Consider the following 24,421-nt stretch of genomic DNA (forward strand, 5'->3'; position numbering starts at 1 on the left):
AACGTGTACGTTCAAAAGTTGTTTTAGTCGTGCGAGAAAAAATTCAGGTTGGACAGATAGTCTAGCTAGCTGTCTCAATTTACCCTGCAGAGATCTGAGGAGCAGTTAACCATAGTCCTCATCAATCGACCGGAGTTTAAAATTCCAACACAAAAAAAAAAAAAAAAAGGAAACGGACATTGGCAACAACACATTCATCCGGCGGAATTTCCTGCGGCACTGGAGCAATCCCGGAAGTGGAATATCAAGGATATAGACTAGGGTCTGTGTGGTCGAGTGTCTCCCCACTGGGGGTGAGAGATCAAAGGTCACTGAGGTTGTGTAGTTTGTTAATTTACCCAGTGCTCCTATCTCTTACATGTCATGTAGCTAGCAAAATGTACTTAAAGTATTAAAAGTAAAAATACTCATTACACAGCAGGACGGCCCTTGGCAGAGTTGTATTGTTAAATATTATATTGTTGTTGTTGATTATTATCCCGATGCACAAATGTGTTTAAAAATCATTTGTAACTGGTCAAGTTGGAGCTTTATTGATTATTAGGTAGTTTAATCTGTAACAAAGCATTATATTTTACAAACTGATCATGTGATTTTATATAAAAAAAGTAAAGTAACAAGCATCTAAGTAACTAAGTATAAAGTATAATATGTTCCCTCTGCATGTAGATCTATAAAAAAGCAGAAAATGGAAATATTCAAGTAAAGAAGGCTGTATTTGAATACAGCTAAATTTAACTCTACAGGTCTCTCAAACAGACCTTAGAAGAAATGAGTCTCAATGTTCAAAAATGTCACACACACACTTGCATACATCCTGACCAGCAATTACTGAGGCGTCCATCCTGCTGTGTAACAGCTCGCCCTCCATTGGATAATAGAAGGAAGATACTTTGATCATCACAAAGAGGCAGAAGAGGACAGGAGGATCACATATATAGATGAAAAGCAGTAAAGAGAGAGAACATAGTTAAAAGAAAGGTGGTTAAAGATGAGAATATTTTTGTTATTCTGTTTTTGATTGAAACCAGAACTAGTGTTGACAGTACTATAATCAGAGTAGTGTGTAATACACCCATATTCCCACTAGTTATTTTTCACTCCTGCCAATTACAATCCTCTGAAGAGGTTGGTATGTAATTTTGTCCTATCACTTCACAGTTTTTGTGCCTTTCTATCCGTCTATGAAAGCAGAATGCAGGCAGTGGAGTCAAGAAGAAAACAATGGTTTATGTATTAGCAAATAGGAGAGGAAGAGGGGAAGGGTAAAAAAGGACGAAGAGGTGTGTTAAAATGGCCTGTGGATTCACAGTGACATAAAGGACTCAGCAGAAAGACTCATATAATGTAACAGTTTTGTTCCTCATGCCAGCTTTGCTTATTACCGGCCAGTCAGCAGGAGGATAGTTATCCACGGGGCAGGGCTGGGTTAGTTGTGAACCTACTGCATGAGTCGGACAGAAATGATGTGTGTGACTGTGTGTGTGTCTGTGTAGATAACAGCCTTCTCTCTATTTTTCTTTCCATGTCAAAGTTCACCTAATACATGTTTTGACTCTAACCCAGTGTATGTGGTTGTGTGCATGTGTTGATTTGTGTTTGTCTCTAAAATAATAAGTCTATTCACTGACATGCCCACTGCCCCCACCTATCATCAGCACACACACATACAGACAAACAAATAACCTGAAGCGCAGCATTTCACGTGCTGACCCGTGTCCACTAAAACAAACAAACACAAAAAATGCAGAGAGATGATGTTTGCCTGACACTCAGTGGTCAATGGAATTCTGTGTGATGTTTTTTTTTTTAGCTTTAACAGGCAAACCCCTTAGTATTTCCATCATTTAGGCCCTTTAATAAAACATGAAAAGAAGTGGAAACATTTGTTAACACTGTCGACCCTGAAAAAGTTCAGTTTTGCTCTGTAGAAACACAACATTGACATATTCTGGTGGTAACACCAGGTGTGTTTTAATAATTAATAATACATGTCCAGCGTTCCATTCAAAATGACGTGTGTAATAAACATTTGGGGCAGCATCTGAAAAAATGACATGAATAGCATAACAATTGGGTTTGATATAATGAAATCTTCGGGATTATAACTTTAAACAGGTGCTATCAAGTCTGCTCAGGGTTATCTAACTGACCTGTGATTTGTCCTTTGAAAATCATGTGGAAAAAGTCATGTGAAAGGTTAGGGTTAGGGTCTCAGGCAAAAACTGAAGCATGTTTACAGCGCAAATCATTTGAGTAAGTAGTAACTCAGACACTGTTCTGCTTCCAGTTAGCCAGCAAGAGAAAACACAACTCATCTCTTTGTCACTGCCTCTCTTCCTCCCTTCATGCTGACTCCTTTCTTTGTGTTGCTATCTGTTTCTCTTCATCTGCTTTTCTGCTTTCTCCTCCTTCCCCCCTTCTTCCTTCTCCCTTACCCTAAATGGCAGTTATATTAAAGCCAAACAGAAAGATGATGCCTTCGGGCAGAGAGAGCTTTGGAAAAATGCAGAAGAAGAAAAAAAAAACTGTCAAATAGGCGAGCACTGAGACAGATGGAGAGACAGACTGACAGTAAAAAAAAAAAAAAAAAAAAACATATTCAAAGAAAACCAGAGCTCCACTCCTAGCTGGGCTTTTCTTCCTATTGGCTATTATAGAAACCAATAGGAGTCCAGGGGAGGAGCACTTTATGTGAGGTTGAGGGGGGGCCCCTCATGTGGTCTAGTGTATATTTGTGTGTGTTTATGTGCAGTTAGAAGTGTAAAGACTTTGCAGTTGTTTTTGTGCATATTGGTGGCACAAATGTGAATACTGTACCTGTACCTGTACATGTGGAACAACATATTCTTGTATGTGCCTCATACAGGTATACATCCAGTATGTGGTTTAAGTATGTGTGCAGGGCCGGTGTGGGAGTGTGTACATTATGTAATATGGCCCTATTGTGGATCAGTGAATTTCAGGAATGGAAGTTTTACAAGGGTTCTGGATTTCTAGGAAGCATTCATTTTATAAATACCATACGTCTACAAAAACCAGTGGGAAAAAAAGAGAACTTCTGTGTGTACAGAAGTACATTTTACTGACACTGCTCAGTACTGTGTAGGGAGTTATATAATATATATGATATTATTATTAATATTTTCTACTGTTAGCCTTAGATGTTGTTACTGTATTTAGCCAAGTAAGTGGTTTGGTTCTAGGGATCAAATTATGAATCACACTATGCTGTATCTGTTTAGTCCTTAATAGTGAGCAGCTGTTAAATGATTAGGGGTAATACTGTAAGTAATAATTGATGTTCCTCGGAGAAAGCTAAGCTAAGAAAACAAGAAAGAAAAATGTTCTCATTCCTCAAAAGCAAAAGCTGAGCCAGGTAGTCAAGCCTGGACATTTATGATGTAGCAGCCCTGAGGCCAACTGGTAATTCACAGCTTCTAGGGATAAATGCATGTAGCCCTGCTGCCCTCGTGCAAACCACTTCTTCTGTTGTAAATAAGGATCTATCCCTCTCCTATCTGTACGGTGAAAACAAAGGGTAAAATAATAATTTCATGAATTCAGATTAAGCACTAAGTGAACACACATGGCCCGTAAAACTGTATGTAGGCCATTCCAATTTTTTCTTGTGTGTCTTGTTGGGCTATCAGTAGTTGCATGTGTGTATGTGTGTGTGTGTGTGTGTGTGTGTGTGTGTGTGTGTGTGTGTTGGCACTGTGCCAAAAGCTGATGTTGATAAAGTGTAACCACACGAGTCCCCGAAGGAGAAAAGATGGAAACAGGCCAGTATAAATACAGTACATACGTCTTTTCTCACTCTCTGCCCGTTTCTATATCTGAGTCTTTTTCACTTCCTCATGTTTTTCCTTCTTTTTTCTACTCAGTTCTCTCTCTCTCTGTCTTTCACACACACACACACACACACACACACACACACACAGAAAAAACATACAAAAGGCCACGGTACATGTGTTCATAGTGTTTTGACAGTCTTACAGTTCTAGGAATTGCTTCATAATTTCTGGGAGATTATACCAGTCTGGATCAAACTGTACTGTAACACAGGCTGTGTGGGGGATGAAATCAAGATTTCCAGCACAAAAATATACCACATGTGTACTAGTTTGATGGGGATCAGAAATATGGTAATTAGACTTTAAATTATATCCTGGGATCAGTAAACATTTGGATAACCTGCAAGTTGCAGGTTATCCAAAAAAACATACTTTTCCTCTTACGCAGAGGGCCGGGTTTGCTTTGCTTTTGTGGCACTCGAAGAGTAAAAAAAAAAAAAATAAATCAACATCTTGTTCCAGAAATCAAGGCACACTTACAGTATGATAAGACATAGACCTCATATGAACACTGTCAATGGAAAATATTTGTTACCAAAGTGCACAGTGCCAGTATTCATGGGCGAGAGGGTAGGGGATGTAAACACACTGCTGAGCTGTTCAGTAGTTTTGTGGTGCTATCGGTCGACACCGTTGGTTAGCTACATACAAGTTTGCAAGAGCTAGCGTTGTCCGAGTAAAAGAAATGAAACCAAGGCACATGATCTCAGCCCACACTGTGTTTACATGCACCACACAAGCACGTGTGCCTTCTTCAGTCCAGTACTAGAGTGCTTCCTTATGTGCACACATGGCAACTGTTGACTGTTGATTAAGGGCTCAGTATGCTTCAAATGAACAAGTCCGTCTGAGTGTTGTCCAAACACTTGCAGAGGCAAAAGTGGCTTAACACATAAAAACAGAGTACAGTTACTGTACATGCACAGTGTCAATGTTCTATTTATTTTGGAGCAGCACATTACAGCCGAGTGAGGTCATAAAGTAGGCAATGTGTCCCAAGTGTCCACATGATTGGCTTTACAGTACATAATGTGATCTATGTCTTCCCTCAACACATCTCTGTTTCTGTGGAGCCTAAAGAAAAACAGACTGCACTGTTTCAAACTACACTGACACAGCCTCGGGTAAAATGATCCATTTGTGGACAGAATGCTTCAATCTATAGCTCAGTGTTAAGTAATCCAATATGTGCATCTGCAGTCCGTGCACTATAGCAGAGCAATAATTGGATAGGCTTTATAATGTTAAAGGCTTTCTTCTTCCAACACACACACACACACACACACAGTCGATTTCTGAAATATCTCATGCGCAACAAAGTGCAACTCTTTATCAGTTTAAAGGCAACTACTTCAAACTGCTAGAAAATGAGCTGCAATTAGCTGGTTAGCCACGAGAAAAAAATGTATTCATAATTTTCTATTTTTGAGCTGCCAAAAAAAGGGAAACCCTTGCTAGAATACAGTGGAGTGGCTTCTGAGACGACGATGATGATTTATGTATGGTTTAATTATTACATTAAGCAGTGATAAGAGTTATATTTTGATCACAAATGTACTGCCGAATGAAATCAATATCTTGTTGACTTGGACAGTGATTTCTGGCTTGAATTTGGTTCCAAAAATAAATAAATAAAACTATGAACACACTTCATCTTATCAGACAGACTATGCTTTTTTCTGGCAGTATTCGGATAGTATTCTTGGTCTTTGCTGCCCTCTTCTGGTCAGACAACAGCAAAGTAACTTGGAGATTCTCTTCTCTGATTTTCTTTGGCACTTGTTATTCTCTGTCTCTCTTATTTTGTCTTCACTCTTACTTTCTTTTCTTCATTCACCTTCTCCTGTTGTTCTCTCTTTATTACCCTCTGTCTTCGGTCTTTTAAAGGAAGCAAAGGGGAAGGGTTCATTATGCAGCTGAAGTGACAGCCACGTGTCCGGTCCCTACAAGATGTCCTCGTAGCAGGGGTTTCTCACATGCGGGCCAGATCTTGATGGGATTCATGTGGATGGCACATTATAGGGAGAGCAGGGGCAATCATTTTATTTCATCGGGTATCTCCAGATCATAAGTTAATTATCTTGACATCTAATAAAAAAAGAAAAGTAAAAAGAAACCAATGCTGCGTAACTTTTTGGCAGATACAAAAGTCATTATACAGACATGATGAGTGGACAACTGAGTTAGTAAAAACCATTAAGAAGCTGTGCATTTAGTATTCTACATTTATTTATTTATCTACATGTATATCTATGTTTTAGTGAGTCAAACTTGTCTTAGCGCTGACAGTAAAAGCTCAACGTAAGGGTGCAAAGGGTGGGAATGGCCTCTTGAAATCTGAAATCTGTATCTCTCTCTTTCAGGGAGGTTCCCCCTCTAATCTGAACATGAACCTGTATGCCACGAAAAAGACAGCAGCTGAGGGCATGTTGGACATTGCTCTGTTCCTGGCTAACATCACACACATGAAGACCGTCATTGAACAGGGAGCTGGATACAGGTACAGTAAGTGTGTTTGAGCGGCAAAGAGAGATCAGGGAGATGACAAAACTGTTTTACATTTATTGTGTATAGAAGAAGTTCCACCGCAAATTCAGTTAAAAGTAGAAAGGACCTTTTTGGTCAAGGAGAAAATATACTCTTAAAATATTGTAGAGATTTATCAGAGTTCAACTTCCTGAATCATCACATTTACTGTTGCCTCAACTTTGTTCTCTCTCCTCTTCAGGTACTACGCTGCTGTCCTGACGCTCATCTCTTTCTCCCTGGCTCTCCAGATAGTGGCTGGAGTCCTGATCATCATAATTGGTGAGCCAATCAAAAGACCACCTTCTTCAGTAATCCCTGCTCCATGTTTTTAACCAATCATATTAACATACTAATAAACTGACAAATTTGATTTGTTGTGAAAATACAGGCAGTGTAGGTCGAAGTCCAGTCACTTACATGTCCATTTTGGCAGAAAATAGTTAGCAGCAACCAAACATTCTTTGTGCAACATAAAAAAACATATATCAAGTATGATAAAAGTAAAAACATTGGCATTGGAATACTTCTCTGCCCCTTTTGTGTAGTTTATTTTTGTGTAGTTTTTGTTTTTGGTGTGTGTGTGTGTGTACATGTGTGTGCTCATTGCAGCTCGGCGAGATGTTAACGAAGAGGCCAACCAGAAGCGCCTGGACAGCCTGAACAACACCACAACCGTCATCATCTTCCTCATCTTCGTCTCCAACATCTTCATTTCAATCTTTGGGATGGAGCGCACCGGCCTCTTTGCCAGGATGCATTACTGACTTTCTGACATAGGGATAAGAGGGACATGTAGTTTTTTTTTTGGAAAGTAGATAAAGTTTGTGACACATTCAATGTAGGACTAAACTCTGCACACACACACACACACACACACACACACACACACACACACACACACACACACACAAGAAGTGTGACTTATTGTTCTACTTAAAGTACTAATCAACTACAGTATTCTGTACTCTGATGTCTTTGTTCAGTATGAATGGACGGGGCCAAAGGACCAACCAGCAATTGGTCAGATGGTTTAAGAATTGAAAATGAAAGAGTGACATGGTCATTGACGGCCTGTGTGTGTGTGTGTGTGTGTGTGTGTGTGTGTGTGTGTGTGTGTGTGTGTGTGTGTGTGTGTGTGTGTTGTGTGATGCAGCTCGTTTTGAGCTGACCCTCCTCCCCTCTTGTCAGCGGTTGTTAAACTTCCTGAACAATCTGACCACGGGCATCATCTTCCTCACCCTCATCGTCAACATCATCAAAGCCGCCTTCGGCACACAACGCAGCTGCTTCCTACGATGGCTGCTTCAGCGTTTCATTCTATGAAACACCCTCAGCAGACACATTCACACACTGTACGTACACTCAGAACATAAACGTGCATGGTAATCGTGCATTGCTGTTTGCCACACTGTCATTCTTGATACAACCACCAGATGGCTCCAGAGCACAGATGTTTCAAATCCTCCACACACAGAAGCAGCTTTAATCTGTACCCATTCATACACAGTTGCTAACCAAATTGTATTACTGTAGCGTGACCAGAGGTGTTGCACACCTTTGCACATAAATATTCACACATTCACACTGGAAGTTTGCTTCAGAATTCAGCCTCAAGGCTGAATGTGGAAGCAAACGTCTACTACTGGCAGCGTCATCTGTTTGTGTCAAATTGTCTTTGCAATGACTTATATGTGCCTTATTAAGACAACTGTGTTAGCTGTAATTGACAGGTATTTCACCCACACAATGGTTTGCTCGCCTTCAGCTCCTTAGGCTCAACGTTTTTTTTTTCTGACAAAGATAGAACTAAGTGAGCAGTAAAATGTCACTTCAGAAAATGATCAGTCACAAAGTACCATGTCCACATTTTATTAGAGTCACCAAGTGTATCCAAAGTCTGCAACTAAGTAGCTTACTCTGATTGGAACAGCTGGGAGTTATTTGCTCCAGGGTAGCATTACAGTAAATTATACTTATTGAGTGAGGGTCAAAATGTCATATAAACTCGACAGAGGCTGGAGGGCGCGTGTCTGAACTATATTGCTGATTGTATGGATGCATTACTGTATGTTTGTAAGGGGTAATTGTAAGTGTATGTAGGCCTACATGTGAATATGCATGCATCCAATGAATGGGTGTGTATGGGTGGATGTGTTTGAAGTGTTTGAAATTGTGTGTATGTGTGTTTGTGTGTGTGTTGTAGCCCGCAGGGACCTAAATGTGGTGTCCAATCAGAAACGACTCGATGACCTGAACAACCTTGCTACAGGCGTCATCTTCGTCACCACGGTGGTTAACTTCTTTGTCAGCTTCTTCGGATCCAAGAGGACTGGCTTCTTCCGCTGGCTGCTGGCTCGACTCCACTTCTGACACACATACACACAACCACATATGCACTCAGTGTATTTCATCTGTACACACACTTAAACATATAGATTCAAAGTTGAAATTCACTGCTGACAATTCACATACAATTTGCACATGTTCAAACATCATCAGTTATTATTCAGGCTTTTAAAATTTGATTCACACTGTAATCCAACTAAAATGTTTTCACTTTAACAACTGAATATCTATGTGAATATGCATTATTTTATTTACTGCAATAACCTCCTTGTGGAAAAATTGTGTTCCGTTATGTGTATTTCAAACTTTTTTACAATTGTGTTTCCCAATTGTTTGGTTATTGGTAAAATTATAAAAACAGATTTTCTTTTTAAATGCAACTTCTTTTAAAAACTTGTTTGACATTAAAAAAAATATTTTGAGATTCAATACCAGACACAAACCAGGGTAATATAAATAAGAGACATCCTGCTAATTTGTTCGTACACATTCTCCTCCAAAAAGCTGAATAAATGTAGTGATTTAACAGAAGCTATGCTTATTGTGTTTTTTGCTAATGATTGCTTGGTTGTAAAGTAACAAAGTGAACGTGGGTCTAATATCACAAGCTAGTGTGTGTGTGTGTGTGTGTGTGTGTGTGTGTGTGTGTGTGTGTCCATAAGTGTAAAAAGATGTCAGAGAAGGAGAGAAGTGGACATATAGTTTGTCCATTTGTTTATTTAAGGTAATCATAATGTAGAGCATCCAGGCCAAACTAGAAGTATCTGTGTGTGTGTGTGTGTGTGTGTGTGTGTGTGTGTGTGTGTGTGTCAAAACCAAGTGACGTTTGAACCCTCTCTTTCTCTACTGTGCGTGCGTGTGTGTGTGTGTGTGTGTGTGTGTGTGTGTGTGTGTGTGTGTGTGCGTGTGTCACAGGCCGTCGGGATTTGAATAACTCCACCCTGCAGAGACGTCTGGATTACCTGAACAACGTAACGACCATCATAGTCTTCATCACCACAGTCCTCAACTTCTTCATCAGTACCTTCGGCATGCAGCGCACTGGACACTTCCCATGGCTCATGATGCGCATTCACTGACTGACTGATGCACACACTTCTACTGATTATTATTATAACTTTAGACTTTACTACCACACAGACAAACTCACCATAGCTCATAACATGCATACAGTGGACTTTTTGCCTTCATTCTTGACTTTAACATTATTGTCTATCTTTTAACAGAACTGTTGTACTGTCTTACATGTTATTATACTATAGCTTATTTTATGAGTACATAAATGCATAGCTTTAAAAAAGGTGTTAAATACACTTTTCTTTCAGTTAATTCCATTATAGGTAACACATTTGCTTTTGAAAGCTATGTACAGTACATATATATAGTTAAATGTAATGTGAGCGGGATAGCCCTTCTACCATACCCTCCTTTTCCATACTTTCATAAGGTAATTTTGGCAATGGCATCTAGGGTATCCCTAATAGAACATCAGCCTCATCGAAGGTGCTTACTAAGGCAAACAAAATCAACAAATAAAACTATTAAAAATAATTATCACAGTTTTGTTCTGAATATTTGGCAATTTATTAATAGAGAAAGAGTGTTTTGCTTGCCCCATCAGAGTAAAAGTCACTGGTCAAGTTCTAGACCAAACTGCCGGTCTACTATTAGTATTACGTATAGTAGTACTATGATAGTGTTAATGGTGTGCTGATAACTCCATGTTTTGAATACATACTTTACAGCAAATAAAGAAAAAGTATGGATAGGAATCAAATAATACAATACTGTAAATCATTTCAGTTTTCCATGAAATATACCATCTGATGGTAGCTTTGGTTTGTGTCATTTTCCACATTGAGGTAATCAAACAGACCGAACAGACAAGATCTGATGTAGGCCTATCTCTGGAGGTTGATTAGGCCTAGTGTTAAATTAACAAACGTCATAACCTAATTCATGGCTCAATACAAACGAGATCAAACAATTATGTGTCCCTCCCTATATACAACCGTAGGCCTACATATTTTTTATGAAATAAGGTCCCATGAGATCCACCGAAAGGGAGGGGACTTCGCCTCTCTATAAGCCCGATAGAGGGCGTACGTAGCCGCCTACCCATAGAACTGGAGTTAATCCTGTAACCAGGGCTGCTATTTCCCAAGAAATGAAAGTAAATCCGAACGCCTAAAAAGTGAACCTCGCGCCTACACGTCCGTTTTCACAGACAACAGACTTTTCGGCAGGTAGGCTATAGTTGAAGTCCTATTGTACTTTGAACTGTTTTTATTGCTAATTTCTATTTCACGTGCATAGTTCGCAGTTGAGCACAAATGTTGTTTTCCTGCAGTGTCACTGACCGCAGGGACTTTATTTTCCCTCTGACACTGCCAGCTAGCGCGACACAATTCCGATTTTGTTCTGCCTATCTATCCTCAAGTGACTATAACCATCTATGTCTGTTTATGACTTTTTCCTCTTTCGTCATCGTAAGAGAATAATCCATCCTGAAATAGTGACTACATGGCCGTTTCTCAATCTGTGTTCTTTTATTGACTTGTGTTCTTGTGTCCCTGTGAAACGTCCTCTCGTGTTGCCCAAGTACTGTCCCAATACACAAGTTCGCATTTCACCAAGAACAGTTAAGATTCCCGGAAATGTTCTTGACACGCCCATTTTACCGAGGATGCATTGGTTGGTAACTTGTATGAACTTCGCTGCAACCGTATCCCAACATTCATTTCGGCATTCAATGATGGTCGGGTTTCCGGTACATAGACAGCCCAAAAATGGGACAATTTTAACAATTTTCGCCATCTTATTCATCACCAAATTAACTTCTGACCACATTTTAGGCGAGAAATGAACGGTTTAGATTTCGAATATAGGCAGTCTTGCGAAAATCTTTGCCGAATTGACAATTTGCTCCAAGGTTTTCGGAGTTTTCGGAGCTCCGTGAAGTGAGGCGGCCGCTAGCTCGTCGCTCGGATAGTCACGCTCAGAGACCCCGCTGGAAGCCGGAGGTCTTTTAGACCGGTCCCGTAAATAAGAGGCTTTTATTTCGCCGTTGACGGATCGTTTGTTTAAATATCACAACACATGTCCATCATAAGATTAATGGGAACCTGTGGTTAACTGTCTTTTCAGAGTTAAACTCCACAAGCACACACACGCACGCACGCACGCACACACACACACACACACACAAGGGGGAGAGATATATACACGTTTCTTTTCGGGAGACTTGTTTAAATTATGCCATAGGCTATACATTTACGTATATATAGATTTAGTTTTTTTTTGGTGTATTTGTTTTCTGATTTATTAGAAGTTGAGTTTCAGTCTGTATGATAAATTAAGAGTTGTACATAAAGTGGTAACATGCTGACATGTTATGTAGACTAAAGGGGAGACACCAACCTTTATAATTTGAATTGCTAATGTCCATCTCCCTGGGCATATACAGGGCACTACAATAATATAGAAATGATCACGATCATGAACACATAGGACACACCAGTGCATGCCTACTTATTTTTTAATTTAAACTGACTTAAACTTATACACTAATAATAGTAGGGATCACGTTCCACTCTTTTGAATAAGTAAGGAGTGTTTGAGCTAAACCATAAACAATAAAATTAAAGCTCAATAAGATTTATTTTTCAATATTATTGCAATAGTTGTAACATTGTGAGGTTTTCTTGTCCGGAGATTGTTTTAATATAAAGTGGTTATATTGTTGTGGTTTTTATTTCTAGCTGTTATTTTGGAGCCCTGCTGGTAGCCTCTGTGCTGGGGGGGTTGAGCAATAACAGGAAGTATGCATCGTCTCAAACTCTTAACAGTGTTTTCTGTGCTTGTGAACTTGCAAGTTCATTCTTCCAGGTACAACTAGCAAGAACGTCCTCCCCAAGAACACAAGTCTGTTCTTTGCATTCTTGGTATTGGGAAACGGCCCAGATCTATAGATCATACTAAGTTGATGATTGTAGTTCTTTGTTGTTGTTTTCATGAAACTTGGTGAGCCTGCAGAGATTAACTTTTAAAAGTGATGTTATTGTAGGTGAAAAATGTTTTGCAGTAGGCCTACGTTACGCAAATAATTTTGCGTTTAAAAGACACAACACTGAGAAACTCGAGCAGTATGTTGAGCAAATAATTTTGCGTTTTAAAGATGTCCAATAGTGCATGTCTACGTAGCATAGACTGTACGACGTAGACCTTTTTTCTTCTTGATTTAGAACAATTCAGTGCATTCCTTAAAAACAATATTAACAGATTCAAAACAGCAAGGCTATATGACAATACATAAAAATACATAAATAAATAAATAAAAATAAAGTACTACATGAACATAATGAAAAATAATACAATGCATTATAGAATTAATAGAATTACAGTTTTTGTTAACTAGCTGGTTGTATCAGCCACTATTTGTAGAAAAATGTATTTTTTTCAGATTTTCTTTTCGTTAACATGAATTAATATGATATTTACCCATAATTATTATGGTGTTGCATCATATTAGCTATTTCTCTGGAGAGGTTATCTTTGTGTATTAGAATTTGTTGTGTGACATTTTCAATTTTAATATGTTACTAATTAGTCAGATATTGCCAAAAATGGTAGTGTGATTGGACATAAATAAAACTGATGTTCAATAGTTTCACGTTCTTCCCATCTTTTAATAAGTTTATGTCTAAATATTTGCCTTTTAAGCTTTACAGGAATTGACATATGAACATCTGTACAGTGGTAGTAGTTCACATGTGTTCAGATTTAAGCTCAGACTACACAGTAGATGCCCTGGAGAGAATAGAAATTATATTCAAAGCTTTTCCAATTACCAATTTTTCCTATAAGAAAAAAAAACAGTGTAATTCGTGAATTGAATGATACGAAATTCATAATCAACAATATTGATTCCTTAAAAGATTCACGGTGATTAACAATCAGGTAAGCAACCAGTTTGACCAAAACATGTTAAAGTCGATTACAAGAGTAGTTTGTAATCTCGTCGTCGAGTTTCAGTAAATCCTTATTTGGTTTAAGTAGTAGGGTTATTAACTGTTTTTATTGTGGGGGATAAACATCATTATTCTATACATTCTGTAAAAGCTTTATGTAACAGATCTTTAATGTCATTCCAAAAGTGGTTATAAAATTCTGATGTTAAACTGTGAATTTTGAGTTTTTTGCAGATCCTTGCATCCTTGCATTTTGATTTCTTCCAGACATCATCTCTGACAGTCCGCAGTGCAAACTGGATGATGATGGGCCACGGCATTTTGTTGTGCGCTGCATCGGTTTTTCTTGCCTAGGCGATGAACCGTGTCAACCGATTCCCAGAGTTTATCTACCGCCACTGGACTAACCCTGGTAAAAATACCGATTACAACTACCCTTGTAACTTAATTTTCTTTCTCAGGTGAGCCCAGAAGCCTGAGATCCCATCTCCTCTTGTATCTTGCATTCTACTAGTTTAGTTCAGCCAGAGAGCTATTTTCTTTTGTCAGAGACTCCATATGTCTCTGACATTTTCCAATTTCCTCTTTGTTTTCTTCTGCAGCTTGTGTGTTGGCCTCTTTGCGGAGGACAAATCTCTTGATTACTGCTTGAATGGCTTCGTAAATGTCTTCATTGCTAATTCCACTATCATGCTTTCTCAGGCTTTTTGGGCCTTTGGTGTCAGGTGCATGTCATCCTCTATCTCTCTCTATTCTAATTTCCTGCCATCTTTCTACTGACAGGTAATGAATTGAAGCATAAAATGCCATAAAACAATTAATATAGAGTTATTGAGTAAAGCTCATTTTTTACTTTCCCTAAAACAAGTAGTTGCTAGAAACTGGTTTGTTTGAGTTCAGTAAGGGGCATAAACTGATCAGAAAATCACTGCAACAACACAGTATGTACAGGTGTTTTGGTGACAACCTTTTGCATGTTGAATCCGACCTACACTATATCTACAGCAGCATTTAATGCAAGTCTTGACCAAAACCATTATTTTCCAAGTGTCCTACCTCTGCACCTCTGCACAACATGTTGCCTTTATGCTCTGACCTGCATATTGTGTTGGATGCTATGCTACAAAAGGCAGGTGTTAAGAATTTTGAACACCAAAAAACAAGTACCACTTGACCTTCTAATGAGTCAAAATGTAAGTCTCATACTTTTGAAATTGAAAATCCTAATCATCAAATCCTTTCCTCTCATGTAGACATGGCCTCAGCCAGCAGCCTCCTGTGTGAAGAACAACTCCTGTGTTCAATCTGTCTGGATGCATTTACTGAGCCTGTCTCTACTCCATGTGGACACAACTACTGCAAGGCTTGTATCACAGGGTACTGGGCCAGCAGTGGCCAGGTCCAGTGTCCCCTCTATAAGAAGAAGTTCCGCAAAAGACCACAGCTTCAAGTCAATACAGGATTCAGAGATATGGTGGAGCATTTCAACAACATGAGGTTGAGGGGGGACAATGACATCCTTGCCAAACCAGGGGAGGTGCCCTGTGACATCTGCCTTGAGCCGAAGCTCAAGGCCCAGAAGACGTGCCTGGTGTGTTTGGCGTCGTACTGCCAGTCTCACCTGGAGCCACATCAGAGAGTCAAAAGCCTTAAGAAGCACCAGCTGATCGACCCTGTGTCAAACCTGGAGGACAGGGTGTGTAAGATGCACGACAAGATGTTCGAGCTCTTCTGTCGCGAAGACCAGATGTGTGTTTGTTTCATGTGCTTAAAAGACAACCATGCAACACATGAAGCCATTCCACTAGAGCGTGCATTCAAAGAGAGGAAAGTTGAGCTGGGCTATGTGATGTCAGAGATAAAAATGATGGAAAACACTAAATCCAGGCGTATTAAGGAAATCAAATCGTCAGTTGAACAGAGCAAGAAAGAGTTAGACAAAGAGATAGCAGACATTGCTGAGGTTTTCACTGCTCTGGTGGTCTCTCTGCAAAGAAGCCAGGCTGATCTGATTAAAGTGATCCAGGAGAAACAGAAAGCTGCCCAGAAGGAGGCTGAAGACTGCATGACACAGCTGGAGCAAGAAGTCGCTGAGTCAAGGCAGAGAAGATCTGAAATGGAGCAACTTTTACAAACAGAGGACCACCTGCACCTCCTGCAGAGCTGTCCATCTCTCCTCTTCCCTGCACACACTGAGGACCTATTCAACCCTCTGTCTTACTCCACCTCTCCACTGACATCAGACCTCTGTGACATCAGTCGGCAGAGTTATGTGGGGATGGTGAAAAAAGCAGTGGCTCATATGGAAAAGAAACTCCGTAATGAGATGGAGATGCTTATTCATGAGGTCAGGTTATCTGATGGTTGTGAGGCCGATGAACAGCCTGATGCAGCTGAGAAAGTGATGACAGATGAGTTTGTTAAAGAAGTGTGGACTCCGCCGCAGGACAAGCTGATGATGATCCAGCAGTATGATGGGGTAGACATGACGCTGCACGCCTACACTGCCCATTCCAAACTTGTGGTGTCTGACGATGGAAAACAACTGAAATTTCGTGAAGGCCCACCGCCTCCGCCTACTCTATTTGTAAGAAGATTTGTACGTCAACCCTTCGCCTTTGGGAAAGAGGGTTTTTCCTCAGGCAGGTTCTACTATGAAGTTCGGGTCAGTGGGAGTAAAGGTTGGGTATTGGGAGTGGTCAAAGAGTCCATTAACATGGAGACGTTTTTCTTTCCCACCCTGGGGGAGGGGCGCTGGACATTTTGTGGAATCTACAACCAATTCAACGATGAATATTTTGCTAATAATTTTGGCAAAGCTCCCCTGTACCTGAGGCAAAAGCCCGAGACAGTTGGTGTGTTTGTCGATTACGAGAAGGGAGAGGTCTCCTTCTATGACGTGGAAGCCAGGACTCTGATCTACTCTGACACAGGATGTACCTTCATGGAGACCCCACCTGCACTAAAAGCCTTTCTCTATTCTATGGCTGGTGCATACTCAAGTAGCAGACCAAGGCTCTACCCAATTTTTGGCATCTTGGAAGATGACTATGATTATGACAACATGCTCGAAATCACTCCTGTATGCCGCACAACTTAAAGAGACCTATTTACACATCAGAGACAGTAGTAATCTTTAGTATTAGGTTCTCAGTACCTGTACTCTGCACAATGACAACAATAAAGTTAAATCTAATCTTATCTAATCTAATAGTAGTAGTATCATACATTACAAAAGGACAGTACATCTTATAATACATATATATTCTATGATTTAATTCTTAGCTTTGTTTTTTAACTGATCAAAGCAGGTAAGATCACTTACCTGACAGTTGATGATGAGGTTCTTTTTAAGGTAGGGAGAAAAGTAGAAGGTAGATCAGTCATATACTCTATTAGTATAGGTTAAGAGCTTAATCTTTAATCATTTTTATAATAGATAGTTTTTTTAAAGGTCCAATGTGTAGGAATTTCTCCCATGTAGCGTTGAGATCATATATCACAATCAACTCTCTCGCACCACGCAGTTCAAAGTATGTATTACAGCTACGGTAGCCTTCACGCTTCAAAAAGCCGGTCTCTTGCTCTTTTCAATATCCTTTTTCTTTTTCTGGGTGAAGAAGAAGACTCTTGTTCCTGAAATTTGGATTTTGAATACGTGTGGTCCTCCATGTTTCCTTCTTCAAACTTGCCGGACAGCGAAAATGCAAAAGGCGGAGCAGTATGTCCTGTATGTCCCTTACCGGCTAACGTATTTCAAGATGGTGCATGAATATGGAGTGTCTACCCCAGTTCATGCGAATGCAGATGTAAAATTTCAAGCCAAAAGGAATACTTAGAATTGATGGTGGTGGCAAATATTCATGAAAAAGGACAAGTTTGTGAAGGGGCAACACAGATTTTGATAAAGAACAACTAAACACGTTACACACTGGACCTTTAAATGCTAAAACATTCACTGTTTCTAGCTTTTCAAATGTGAATATTTGCTTGTTTTCTATTTGTATCAATTTGTTGGACAGAAGATACATAAATATGTTAATTTGGGGGTTAAGAAATCATGATGGACATGTTAGGTCTTCTGTCATTTTACAGACCGAACGATTAATCAAGAAAATAATCAGCACATTAAACAATAATGAAAATAGTAACTAGACCTAGCCCTAAGAGGTTTAACTTTGGGCTCAAGGTTAGGCTTGCATCGCCTGTGGGGATCCACCAAATTTGCGGTTGACATTAGTGAACACCTACTTTCCTCACCTTGTGCTATCAATAATCTTGTTCATCAAATTACTTCTTTGAATTTAAATATGCAATTCTGAGCATATAATATGTGTCCTTTTGTGTTTTTATCACTGCATGTGAAACCCACTGACCACAGGGCCTATATTCCACTATTTTCTTTTTTTAAATGCAAGCTTTCTTGAAGGCCAAGACATCTGGCATGCAAAACATATCTGATAAATGAGCTTCAAAACCAGGTGTTTGATATGTGTGTACTATGCATATGATATGTATGATACAGCTTAATAAAAGTGCATTTCTTAAAATGTTGCTTCTCAAATGTTTTTTTCTGTTTCCCCAGATTACATTGATTAAGTTCTGTTGGAGTGTCAACTGCCTTGTTCACAGGGAAATGTGTTCTGTTATGATTAGAAAAGGGGTCCCTTTGTATACGTGTCTTTGGCCATGTAAGTAGATAGCAAAAAAGTATTTGGGCCCAAGCGTCACGTGACGGAAGTTGTTATTTCACCGTTTGTTCTCTTAGTACATTCATGGTTTGGCCACTATGTCAAATGGGCTTCAAAGCCCGGCCCAACTCAGTAGATGCTAGATCGGATCCGCTAGACGTGTCTACGTCATGGACGTGCCTCGGGGCCCGCCTTATTCTGCCTCTGATTGGCTTACCCTGGTATTCTAACCCTAACCTTAACCAATCCCCACTCACCACTCCCCATGACCAAACCACATACGTCGACATTCTAGCAAATGTGATTTTAGGATCTACCGGCCACCTCCTGGGAGCCTGGAGGGCGTAGTACGTAACCACCTACTCAGGGAACTGGAGTTACATCCTGTCTACTACTTCTCAAGAAATTAAAGTAAATGCCTAAAGTGAACCCCCCGCCCCTACACGTCAGTTTCCACAGACAACAGACTTCTCGGCAGGTAAAGTGCATGTCACCTGGTACTTTGATCTCAATATAACTTCAAAGAATCTAACAAACTGTGTCCAGATGAAAAACATTACAATAACGATAAGTTAACCATAGGACACTAAGTCCCAATGCTAAACTATCTGGGCTGTTTGACAGTGGCAGGATCTCCAGTAGGCCTACTTCCTGTATTAAATCAGATCGACGACTATTTACAAATTTTATGATTTTATTGCTAATTTCTAATTTATATGTTAACATGTTTGCCGAAGAGCTCAAATGTTGTTTTCCTCAAGTGTCACTGCACCGATTCCCTCAGCGTGCGAGACCATCCCCTTTTGTTTTATAGATCAAGCTGCATGTTAATTAGAACATAACCTTAAATCTATTTGTGCACTGTGAACTTTTTCCCTTTCTTCATTGTAAGAGTGATAATCCGTCCTAAGATGCTCATGTTGGTTAGATAATTGCACTGAAGGTCGTCATGAAGCGACAAGTAAGCCTAATAGACCTATTTCAGTTGATAATTTCCCACAGGACATTATGCTTGTATTATCATCAGTGAAAATTGGTGAGACTGGATTAACTCTTAAAGACTTACACCATGATGTTATTGTAGGTCAAAATGTTTTCTGAGGACACAACAGAGACTGATGCTCTGCGTTTACTGGAGCTGTTAGTGTACACTGCTGTGACGACAATACTTGCTTTATAATTTGACTGCATGTTTACATTGTAAGGAGAAATACAATGGAGTTGATATGATAACACATCATTAGTTTAAGAGGGGCAGTCTGGTGGTCTTGAGGTTAAGGCATGGAGCTTTGTTGCATGTCATCCTCTCATTTCCTTTCATCTCATTTACTGACTATCGACTTAAGGCATACAATAGTACAAATTTGTTTTTAAGAAAAGAGTTATGAAGTAAAGCTCTTTGTTACCTTTCATAAAAACAACTGAATGTAAATGGACTGCCTTTATATAGCACTTTTCTAGACTACTCAAAGCGCTTTTACATAGGACCATTCACCATTCACTCACATTCATACACTGGTGGCCGAGGCTGCCATACACAAAGTGCCAGTTGCTTATCAGATAAACATTCACACACATTCACACAACGATGTTGCAGCATCAGGAGCAATTCTCAGTTCAGTGATCTTGCCCAAGGACACTTGGCTGACCAACCTTGCAATTGGTAGACGACCGCTCTATCACCTGAGCCACAGCCGCCCCATTGAAGTTGCCAGAAACTGGTTTTAAATAGGCTAGAGTTCAATAAGGAGTAATCCAAAAATCCAAAACATCACCAATCCAAAAATCACTGCAAACAACACAGAATACAGGTGTTTCGGTGACAAGCTGTTTCACATTGAATCCAACCTACAGTATATCTACAACAGCATTTAACGTAAGTCTAAGAAAAAACAATATTATAAGTATACAAATATACAAAGTGTCAAGCCTCTTCACAACGTGCTGCCCTTATGCTCTGACCTGCATATTGTGTTGGATGAAATTAGTTACAAAAGGGAGGGAGGATGGTAGTCAGAAATGTAAGTTACCCACTTGATTTATACATTTTTGGGGTTTTACATTGAAAATCCTAATCATCAAATCCTTTCCTCTCATGTAGACATGGCCTCAGCCAGCAGCCTCCTGTGTGAAGAACAACTCCTGTGTTCAATCTGTCTGGATGCATTTACTGAGCCTGTCTCTACTCCATGTGGACACAACTACTGCAAGGCTTGTATCACAGGGTACTGGGCCAGCAGTGGCCAGGTACAGTGTCCCCTCTGTATGAAGAAGTTCCGCAAAAGACAACAGCTTCAGGTCAACACAGAGTTCAGAGATATGGTGGAGCATTTCAACAACATGAGGGTGAGGGGGGACAATGACATCCTTGCCAAACCAGGGGAGGTGCCCTGTGACATCTGCCTTGAGCCGAAGCTCAAGGCCCAGAAGACGTGCCTGGTGTGTTTGGCGTCGTACTGCCAGTCTCACCTGGAGCCTCATCAGAGAGTCAAAAGCCTTAAGAAACACCAGCTGATCGACCCTGTGTCAAACCTTGAGGACAGGGTGTGTAAGATGCACGACAAGATGTTCGAGCTCTTCTGTCGCGAAGACCAGATGTGTGTTTGTTTCATGTGCTTAAAAGACAACCATGCAACACATGAAGCCATTCCACTAGAGCGTGCATTCAAAGAGAGGAAAGTTGAGCTGGGCTATGTGATGTCAGAGATAAAAATGATGGAAAACACTAAATCCAGGCGTATTAAGGAAATCAAATCGTCAGTTGAACAGAGCAAGAAAAAGTTAGACAAAGAGATAGCAGACATTGCTGAGGTTTTCACTGCTCTGGTGGTCTCTCTGCAAAGAAGCCAGGCTGATCTGATTAAAGTGATCCAGGAGAAACAGAAAGCAGCCCAGAAGGAGGCTGAAGACTGCATGACACAGCTGGAGCAAGAAGTCGCTGAGTCGAGGAAGAGAAGATCTGAAATGGAGCAACTTTTACAAACAGAGGACCACCTGCACCTCCTGCAGAGCTGTCCATCTCTCCTCTTCCCTGCACACACTGAGGACCTATTCAACCCTCTGTCTTACTCCACTTCTCCACTGACATCAGACCTCTATGACATCAGTCGGCAGAGTTATGTGGGGATGGTGAAAAAAGCAGCGGCTCATATGGAAAAGAAACTCTGTAATGAGATGGAGATGCTTATTCATGAGGTCAGGTTATCTGATGGTTGTGAGGCTGATGAACAGCCTGATGCAGCTGAGAAAGTGATGACAGATGAGTTTGTTAAAGAAGTATGGACTCCGCTGCAGGACAAGCTGATGATGATCCAGCAGTGTAATGCGGTGGATGTGACTCTGGACGCCTACACAGCCAATTCCAAACTTATGGTGTCTCAAGATGGGAAACAACTGAGATTTGCTGTAGGTCTACCGTCCCGTACTGCTTTATTTGGGAGAAGTTTTGTACGACAACCCTTTGTCCTTGGGAGAGAGGGTTTTTTCTCAGGCAGGTTCTACTATGAAGTCCGGGTCAGTGCGAGTAAAGGCTGGCTCTTGGGAGTGGTCAAAGAGTCCATTAACAGGGAGATATTATTCTTTCCCACCCCTGAGGAGGGAGGCTGGACATTTGTTAAAATCTACAATCCAATATCCCAAGTCCACGAGGAATACTTTGCTAATACTTTTAGCAATGCTCCCCTGTACCTGAGGCAAAGGTCCCAGACAGTTGGTGTGTTTGTCGATTACGAGAAGGGAGAGGTCTCCTTCTATGACGTGGAAGCCAGGACTCTGATCTACTCCTACACAGGATGTGCCTTCATGGAGACCCCACCTGCACAAAAAGATATTCTCTATTCTATGGCTGCCACATATTTAAGTAGCAGACCAAAGGTCTACCCTATTTTTGGTATCTTTGAAAATGATTATGACAACATGCTCGTAATCACTCCTGTAGCTTGAGCAACTTTAAGTCTCACATACAGCAGTTGAAATGGATGTGTAAGTTGTACCGAAAGGTTTTCTCATTTCAGATATCTCGTTTCATCTATCAGGTTTTTTTGTATTAAGTAATGGGGCACACACATTATTAGAATATACGTTATATTTCTTATTTCTTATTAGCGGAAGTAGTTATAGGAGTTGTATCACACATTACAAAAAGACAATAACACTCTGTAATATATCTTTTTTTATTTAATTTTATTTAATTGTATTATTTTATTTTATTTAATAGCTTTTTGTTTTTCTAGCCATATTACGAAAACAGTCAGAGATTTGACAGGTCATGTCAATTTTATTAATATAGCACAATATCACAAGAAGAATCCCCCCAAAGTACCTTCAACAGGGAAAAAATGAAAGAAACCTTAGGAGGAGCAGACGGACAGAAATGCAATTGATGTTGTGTGTACAGAATAACCAAAATTACAGTATAGACAATCAAAAACAATCCGAATGTAAACCTATATGACACCACAATTGGTGATTAGGTTAATTTCAAATCATGGAGAAAGGTAGAAAGTAGATCAGTTGTATACTATGTTTACATACATGTTGCAGTACCTGTATCTGTCCAGGAGGTGGCACCATTGTCCAGTGTCCTGGTCTGTTTCTCAAAGATGCTACCATAGAAATGAAAACCAGGCGTGGACAATGGCATCAGAGGAACCCAATTTCATCTGTGGCACTTTCAAAACAGTTTTTGATTTGTAGGTTTAAGACTTATCCATCTACAGAAAATGAATCTTTATAATCATTTTTGATAATAGCTTAATTGTTTGTCACTTTTTTTATGAAAAAAATATGTACTGCTTCTCAAATGTGAATATCTGCTTGTTTTCTCAGGCATATACAATAATAAACTCAATATCTTTTGGTTTTGAACTGATGGTTGAACAAAACCAGCTTCTTAAATATGTTAATTTGGGCTTCATGAAATTGTGATGGACATTTTTCAGTTAATTGACTGGGTTTACATTTCACATTACTGAACACCTGCTTTATGCTAAGTATCAATAATGTTGTTCTGTGAAACCCATTGACTTCAGGGTCCACATTCCACTCATTGCACTTTTGAATAGAAGCTTTTATTGACAGCCAAGACATCTGGCATGCTTGACCAGAACATATCTGATAAAAAAGCTTTAAAACCAGGTGTTTGATATGTGTGTACTATGCATCTGATATGTATTATACTGCTTAATAAAAGTGATCTTTGTTTTTTTTTACCGCTTTCCTCTACATTGATTGAGTTCTGTTGGGGTGTGCCTTGCTCATGGGCAATGTGTTCTGATTAGAAAAGGGGGGGGGCATTTAGTTTTTCTGTATAATTTTCTGTACAATAATAAAACCACCAGTAAAAGTTTACACTGATCAGGTTAGCAGAGACATTTCAGAAGGGTGCGCTGGTCCACCACTCCTGGAGTTTTTCTCTCAAGGGGAACTTTAGCCAGCAGACTATTTATACCTCAGCTGTCTGACTGACTGGCGCCCTGGGAACTGGGACGTGTGTGTGTGTGTGTGTGTGTGTGTGTGTGTGTGTGTGTGTGTGTGTATGATTTACATGTAATTGTGTGTGAGAGAGACAGGCAGGCAGAGAAAGAGACCTGGGAAGCCACCACTTATGACCAGCTATGAAATATGCCACATACTGTATGTAGGTCATTTACTCATCAAACACAGACTGACTTGGAAGTGTGAATATGAAATAGGTCCAATGCATGGATGCAGAAAGGACTTATAAGCATCACACTAAAAAGATGAGCGGCATCTCCTGTAAGAGTGAGGAAATTAATAACTAATTATAAATGATTGAATAATGAATTTAACATTACTACAAATCAAATGTGCTGAGTGTGATACGGGGTTGTGGTTAAAATGACTCAATGGCTATGACATTTCTGAACTTGAGAGGTATTTCATTGAACCATATAAATCCTACATCTTCTACTGACCCACACAGCTCACTGTCACTGATCTAGGACCCCGGTTTGAATCGAACCCTCGTCATCATCTCCTTAGTGGCCATCTCATAGACAAATGAACA

At 39.9% G+C, this 24,421-nt stretch overlaps 3 protein-coding genes across 6 annotated transcripts in view; all 3 read left to right on the forward strand.

Annotated features, from left to right (window-relative positions):
- The window catches only part of LOC116060083 (ninjurin-2-like), a 30,477-nt gene extending 20,421 nt beyond the window's left edge, over positions 1-10,056 (forward strand). Inside the window, exons 2-5 of one of the 4 annotated variants that reach the window (XM_031313487.2) lie at positions 6,221-6,357; positions 6,586-6,665; positions 7,540-7,738; positions 8,590-9,263. In XM_031313487.2, coding sequence (XP_031169347.1) covers positions 6,221-6,357; positions 6,586-6,665; positions 7,540-7,709 — 387 coding nt within the window. In that variant the 3' untranslated portion in view covers positions 7,710-7,738; positions 8,590-9,263. Of the gene's footprint in view, positions 1-6,220; positions 6,358-6,585; positions 6,666-6,995; positions 7,341-7,539; positions 7,739-8,589; positions 9,264-9,647 lie in introns of those variants that run through there. The other 3 variants (XM_031313491.2, XM_031313489.2, XM_031313490.2) reach the window with 3 other exon arrangements.
- An 815-nt stretch (positions 10,057-10,871) lies between these two features.
- Positions 10,872-17,224, forward strand: LOC116060082 (E3 ubiquitin-protein ligase TRIM39-like). Its single transcript, XM_031313486.2, has 3 exons — positions 10,872-10,978; positions 13,970-14,114; positions 14,956-17,224. Exons 2-3 carry the CDS (start codon positions 14,060-14,062, stop codon positions 16,800-16,802), a joined length of 1,902 nt encoding a protein of 633 aa, XP_031169346.1. The 5' UTR covers positions 10,872-10,978; positions 13,970-14,059; the 3' UTR covers positions 16,803-17,224.
- A 1,434-nt stretch (positions 17,225-18,658) lies between these two features.
- On the forward strand, positions 18,659-23,599 carry LOC116060176 (E3 ubiquitin-protein ligase TRIM39-like). The gene is made up of 2 exons (XM_031313620.2): positions 18,659-18,871; positions 20,495-23,599. Exon 2 carries the CDS (start codon positions 20,497-20,499, stop codon positions 22,333-22,335), a length of 1,839 nt encoding a protein of 612 aa, XP_031169480.1. The 5' UTR covers positions 18,659-18,871; positions 20,495-20,496; the 3' UTR covers positions 22,336-23,599.
- The last annotated feature ends 822 nt before the right edge of the window (positions 23,600-24,421 follow it).

This window comes from Sander lucioperca, chromosome 20 (genome assembly GCF_008315115.2).
Source record: "Sander lucioperca isolate FBNREF2018 chromosome 20, SLUC_FBN_1.2, whole genome shotgun sequence".
NCBI classification, from domain to species: domain Eukaryota; kingdom Metazoa; phylum Chordata; class Actinopteri; order Perciformes; family Percidae; genus Sander; species Sander lucioperca.